General features: G+C 63.0%; 1 protein-coding gene across 1 annotated transcript; it reads left to right on the top strand.

The window, feature by feature from the left end:
• Positions 1-958: 958 nt before the first annotated feature.
• Positions 959-5,985, top strand: LOC114073449 (guanylate-binding protein 6-like; the record flags this gene model as incomplete). The annotated part of the gene is made up of 9 exons (XM_027911204.1): positions 959-1,128; positions 1,511-1,686; positions 2,135-2,244; positions 2,693-2,892; positions 3,249-3,446; positions 4,197-4,474; positions 4,919-5,113; positions 5,221-5,330; positions 5,958-5,985. Coding segments are annotated over 9 exons (1,465 nt in total), but the record flags the coding sequence as incomplete, so codon positions are not given.
• Positions 5,986-6,004: the final 19 nt, after the last annotated feature.

Genomic DNA, 6,004 nt, shown 5'->3' with positions numbered 1-6,004 from the left:
CCCTGTCCAAGCCCTGGGCTGCAGCTTTTCCAGGAGTATTTTATGGGAGACGGTGCCCAAGGCTCTGCTGGAGTCCAGGCAGACACATCCCCAGCCTGCCCCTCATCCACCAGGCAGGTCCCCTGAGCATAAAAGGAGATCAGGATGGTCAGACCTGCCCTGCCCTCCCTAAACCCCGTGCTGGCTGGGTCAGGATCCAACCCCTCCAGCTCCCAAAGCCACCCAGAGCATCAGGAAAGGAGCAGAGAAAGAGAAGCAGAGGGAACGAGAAGAGAGAAGGAGAAAGAGGGAGAGGCAGATATTAAAAGCTGCCACTAGAACCCTGTGGCAGAGCAGCTCTCACACGATCAATGGCAGGGCCACAGCCTGGTTTTATCTGCTCTGGTCCCTGTGGCCAACCCCTCCAGGGGGTCTGGGACCCACCAGCCACTCTGGGGCTCCAGGCCAGGCCAAGGGACAGTGTCCTCCCTGTCCTCCCTGTCCTCCCTGTCCTCCCTGTCCTGCCCAATTGAGCTGAGAGAGGGGCTGCAGGAGCTGGGGGTGTCACAGGGGCTGCAGGAGCTGGGGGGGTCACAGGGGCTGCAGGAGCTGGGGGTGTCACAGTGGGGGTGTCACAGGGACTGCAGGAGCTGGGGGGGTCACAGGGGCTGCACCCTGGAACAGAGGGTGTTTGGGTGGATCTGAGGGAGAAATCTTTAGCTGTGGGTAAAGGACTGGAATGAATCTCCCAGAGAAGCTGTGGCTGCCCCGTCCCTGGAGCTGTTCCAGGCCAGGTTAGACAGGGCTTGGAGCCACCTGGGCTCGTGGAAGGTGTCCCTGCCCGTGGCAGGGGCTGGAATGGAATGAGCTTTAAGGTCCCTTCCCCCCCAAAAAAAACATTCCAGCTCTCCAGTGTGTGCTGCTCCGTGTTTGGGGCCATGCCCACCCCACACCCACCCATGTCCCCTTCCCCTTCCAGGATGGGGCAGCTGGATGCGCTGGCAGCGGGGCAGGAGGGGCTGAGCCCCGTCTGCCTGGTGGAGAATTCCCAGGAGCAGGGGCTGGTGGTCTATTCCGAGGCCCTGCGGGTGCTGTCGGGGGTCAAACAGCCCGTGGTGGTCGTGGCTGCCATCAGGTCAGACCAGGAAGGTGAGTGGAGTCCCACCTGAGGGGCAGGTGAGTCGAGTCCCACCTGAGGGGCAGGTGAGTGGAGTCCCACCTGAGGGACGGGTGAGTGGAGTCTTACCTGAGGGACAGGTGAGTCGAGTCCCACCTGAGGGACAGGTGAGTCGAGTCCCACCTGAGGGACAGGCTGGGAAGGGGAGGGAGGTCCTGCCCTGGATGGCCGAGGCAGGTGGATGGGTGGGGTACCTGCATTGTTGGGGTACCTGGATGGGTGAGGTACCTCCATGGATGAGGCACCTGGATGGGGTACCTGGATGGATGAGGTACCTGCATGGATGAGGTACCTGCATGGTTGGGGTACCTGGGAGGCCAGGGTGGTACCTGAGTGGTTGAGGTGGTACCTGAGTGGCTGAGGCGGTACCTGCTCCTTCCCTCTCTGTTTCCCCCCTGTGCAACACCCGTGTCCCCCCAGGGGTCTCCGTGGGCTCCCCCCCCAACCGGATGTGGATGTTCTGCCTCCCCCACCCTCACCTGCGTGACCACACCCTGGTCCTGCTGCACACCGAGGTACACCTGGACGAGGTGGGTGAGGCCCTGGGGGGGTCTCCCTGAGCACCCCAAGCACTTGGGGCTCACCTGGGCCCTGGTGTGTGTGTGTGTGTGTGTGTGTGTGTCCCCCACCCTCACTGTGGCCATGGGGTCAGGCAGGTTGCCAAATTCCTGGTTTCTGGGAAAAAAAGTGCAGCAGAATGAGGAATGAGGAATGAGGACCTGGGGGGGGGGATCTGGGGGAGGAGGGTCTGAGGGACCCCAAGAGTTAAAATTGAGGATAATGGAATGTCCTGAGCGGGAAGGACCCCCAGGGGGTCACTGGAATATCCCGAGTGGGAAGGACCCTCTGGATCTCAGCCCTGCCCGGGACGCCCCAGGGACACCCTAAGGCTTGTGGGGGTGGAGGGGGAGGGTCCTCCCCAAACCCTGGGGTTCAGCGGGGTCCTGGGGGTGTCTGACCGGGATGGGGCCGTTGCAGGGGGATCTGGAGAGCTCCCGGTGGCTGCTGGTGCTGACCCTGCTCCTCTGCAGCTCCCTGATCCACACCAGCCACGGGGACATCACCCAGCAGGACATGGACCGGCTGAGGTACCTGGGGGGGCTCCAGGGCCCCCCCTTTGGCTGGGGAAGGGGGGACAGGAAAATGGGGACCTCCCTTAGCCTGGGGTGGGACAGGAAAATGGGGACATCCCTTGATTTGGGGTAGGACAGGAGCGTGGGGACCTCCCTTGACTTGGGGTGGGACAGGAGCGTGGAGACCTCCCTTGATTTGGGGTGGGGGCAATGTGAACCCCATGGAGCCCCCCCGGACACATTTTGGGTCCTCATGAGTTTCCTCCCCACCCCGTGGTGACCCCCAGGGCTGGGGGGTGGCCGTGGTGACCCCCAGGGCTTGGGGGGGGGGGGCCGTGGTGACCCCCAGGGCTTGGGGGGGGGGCCGTGGTGAGCCCCAGGGCTGGGGGAGGTCTCCCCCTCCCCCCGAGCATGTCTGGGGGTCCGGGGGGTCCCTCACGCCGCGGTTCCTCACCTGACTCAGGTGGCTGTCGGAGCTGCCCAAGCTCATCACGTGCAGAGAGAACCCCGAGCGCGGCGCCCTCAGTGATTCCCACAGATTCGCCCTTTTCTTCCCCGATTTCGTCTGGGCCGTCATGGACTGCGCCCGGGAGCTCCAGGACGAGGACGGGTGGGAAATCTCCGAGGACGAGTACCTGGAGCGGGCACTGAGGCTGCAGCCAGGTGAGGGGGCAGGTGAGGACACAGGGGAGGACACGGGAGAAGGTCCAGGTGAGGGATGTCCAGGTGAGGACACAGGTGAGGACACAGGTGAGGGGGCAAGTGAGGGGGCAGATGGGGGGCAGGTGAGGACACAGGTGAGGGTCCAGATGAGGGCACAGGTTGGGGATATCCAGATGAAGGCACAGGTGAGGACGCAGGTGAGGGATGTCCAGGTGAGGACACAGGTGAGGACACAGGTGAGGGATGTCCAGGTGAGGACACAGATGAAGGTCCAGGTGAGGACAGAGGTGAGGGATGTCCAGGTGTGACCCCGCGCCAGGTGACGCCCCATGGTCTCCCCCCACCCCACCCTGCAGGTACTGATGCCCAGGCCCAGCGGCACAACCTGCCCCAGGAGTGCATCCGGCAGTTCTTCCTGAACCGCCGGTGCTTCCTGATCCAGGGGCACCTGGAGGAGACCCCGGCCGGGCTGCAGGAGCAGAAGTTCCTCACGTTCCTCCGGGAGGAGGCGCAGACGAAAACGTTGCCCGGGGGCCTCGTCGTCACCGGGGAACGTGAGTGTTGGGCCCAGGGATTGTTGGATTCGGGAGGGCGGAATAATCAGGAGGTTGTTGAGGTGGGAAAAGACCTCTGGGATCATCGAGTTCAGCCATTCGAGGATTCTTGTGGGCCTCCCCCCTCCTCCCAGTCCCAGGAGATTCCATAATTCCATGATCCCGTGATTCTGTGGCTCAGCGATCCTGGTGAGTTCCTCCCATTGGGGGGTGTTCCACGATTCCCTCATTCCACGATTCCCTCATTCCACGATTCCCTCATTCCATGATTCCGTGACTACATTACCTTTGGGTGTCCCTTCCAGCTCAGAATATTCCATGATCCCATCATTCCATCATTCCATGATCCTGTGGGCTCTCTCCAGCTCAGGACAGTCCTTGCCTCCATGATCCCAGAATTCCGTGACTCAGCTATCCTGGTGTCCCTCCCAGCTGGGGGATATTCCGTGTTTCCATGATCTCATGATTCTATAATCCCTCCCAGCCCAGGAGACTCTGAGATTCCATGACTCCATGATCCTTGGGTCCCTCCCTACTGTAGATATTCCATGACTCCAAGATTCCATGACCCTCCCGACCCAGGGGATTCCACAATCTCCCCATCCTGTGACTCAGTAGCTCCCGCAGGTCCCTCCCGGCCCAGGAGATCCCGCCATTCCACGACTGACCCCACGACCCCCAGGGCTCAGTGACCTCCTGTGGGGGCCCCTCTCTCCCCCCTTCCCAAATCCTCTCTCTCTCTCCCGGCAGTTCTGGGGAGGTTGGCAGAGATCTACGTGGGGCAGATCCGGGCGGGAGCGGTGCCGTGCCTGGAGCGCGCCATCCGGGACGTGGCCCCGGCGGCCAACGCGGCGGCGGTGGCGGCGGCCCTGCAGAGGTACCGGGAGCAGATGGAGGGCTTGGAGCTGCCCGTGGACACGGTGACGGAGCTGCTGCAGCTCCACAGGTGCTGCGAGCTAGAGGCTCTGGAGCTGTTCATGGAGCGGGCTTTCCCGGATGGAATCTGCAATGGCCAGGCCGAGTTCATGGTAGGTGGGATCCCACGCTGACCTGTGGGTCCCAGTTCTCACGCTGATCTGGGAATTCCCAGTTCCCACCTTGACTCAGGATCTCAGTTAATTCCCACATCAACCTGGAGACCCCAGTTCATGTGTCAATCCTGAGATCCCGCTTCCCATGCTGACCCAGGGGTGGCAATTAATTCCCACATCGACCTGGAGACCCCAATTCATGTGTCAATCCTGAGATCCCGCTTCCCACGCTGACCCAGGGATGGCAATTCCCATGGTGCCCCGGAGACCCCAGTTCCCACGACAACCTCAGAATCTCAGTCTCCCTGTCAGCCCCGGGGGGATCCCAGCTCCCACCTCAACCCGGAGGTCTCAGTCCCCCCACGTTGACCCGGAGACTCCGACATCCCACGGGATCCCAATTCCCACGCCTGCGACTCCACGACCCCTCAATCTCCGCAGCGCCAGGTGGAGGCCCTGAAGGACAAGTTCTTCTTGGACAACGAGCGCCTGTCCCGCGCCAGGTGCGAGAAGACCCTCCAGAACCTGTCCCGGGACATGGAGACAAGGAACCGGGACAGATCCCACGGCCTGCCCGGGGGATACCTGCAGGCGCTGGTGGTGGAATACTGGAAGCTGCCCGGCAAGGGGTTGAAGGTGGGGACGGCTTCTAGCAGGGCAGCGGCTCCGGGACCCGTTCCATCACCCCAACACCCCCCCAGGCGCTCTCACCCCACCCTGACCCCCTCCCTGCGTTCCCACAGGCGGCTGCCGTGCTGCAGGAATTCCTCAGGAGCAGGAGCATCCGGAGCGCGGAGCGTTCCATCCGGGCATGGAGTAACATCGGGGGCGGGGTGGGGCAGGGGGTGTGCAGGTGTGATCCTGGGATGCTCCTGCCACATCCCTGTGCTCCCCAGGGGATCAGTACCTGCGGGAGCTGGGGTGGGATGGGATGAGGAGTGTCCAGATGTGATCCTGGGATGCTCCTGCCACATCCCTGTGCTCCCCAGGGGATCAGTACCTGCGGGAGCTGGGGTGGGATGGGATGAGGAGTGTCCAGATGTGATCCTGGGATGCTCCTGCCACATCCCTGTGCTCCCCAGGGGAACAGTACCTGTGGGAGGTGGGGTGGGGTGGGGTGGGGGCTGTGCAGGTGTGATTTTGGGATGCTCTTGCCACATCCCTGTGCTCCCCAGGGGAGCAGTACCTGCAGGAGCTGGGGTGGGAGCAGTACCTGCGGGAGCTGGGGTGGGGTGGGGTGGGGGATGTGCAGGTGGGATTTTGGGATGCTCCTGCCACATCCCTGTACTCCCCAGGGGATCAGTACCTGCGGGAGCTGGGGCAGAGGGTGCGTGCGGAGAAGGAGGATGAGCAGCGGCAGCGGCAGCAGGAGCAGCTCTGGAGGTGCTTGGAGCACCAGCAGCAGCTCAGAAAGAAGCTCGAAGGCTTTGAGGAGAGGCAGTTCCTGGTGCATCAGCTCCTGATCTCGCTCCTATCCCAGGTACAGAGCACGCGGAGCCCTCACGTAGGGGCCGGGGGATCCCGGCT

Source organism: Empidonax traillii, unplaced genomic scaffold (genome assembly GCF_003031625.1).
Source record: "Empidonax traillii isolate 1590-97213 ecotype Southwest subspecies unplaced genomic scaffold, ASM303162v1 scaffold6476:size13257, whole genome shotgun sequence".
Lineage (NCBI taxonomy): Eukaryota > Metazoa > Chordata > Aves > Passeriformes > Tyrannidae > Empidonax > Empidonax traillii.
The sequence above is the reverse complement of the archived record's forward strand: the minus strand, read 5'-3'. Positions and strand labels throughout refer to the sequence as shown.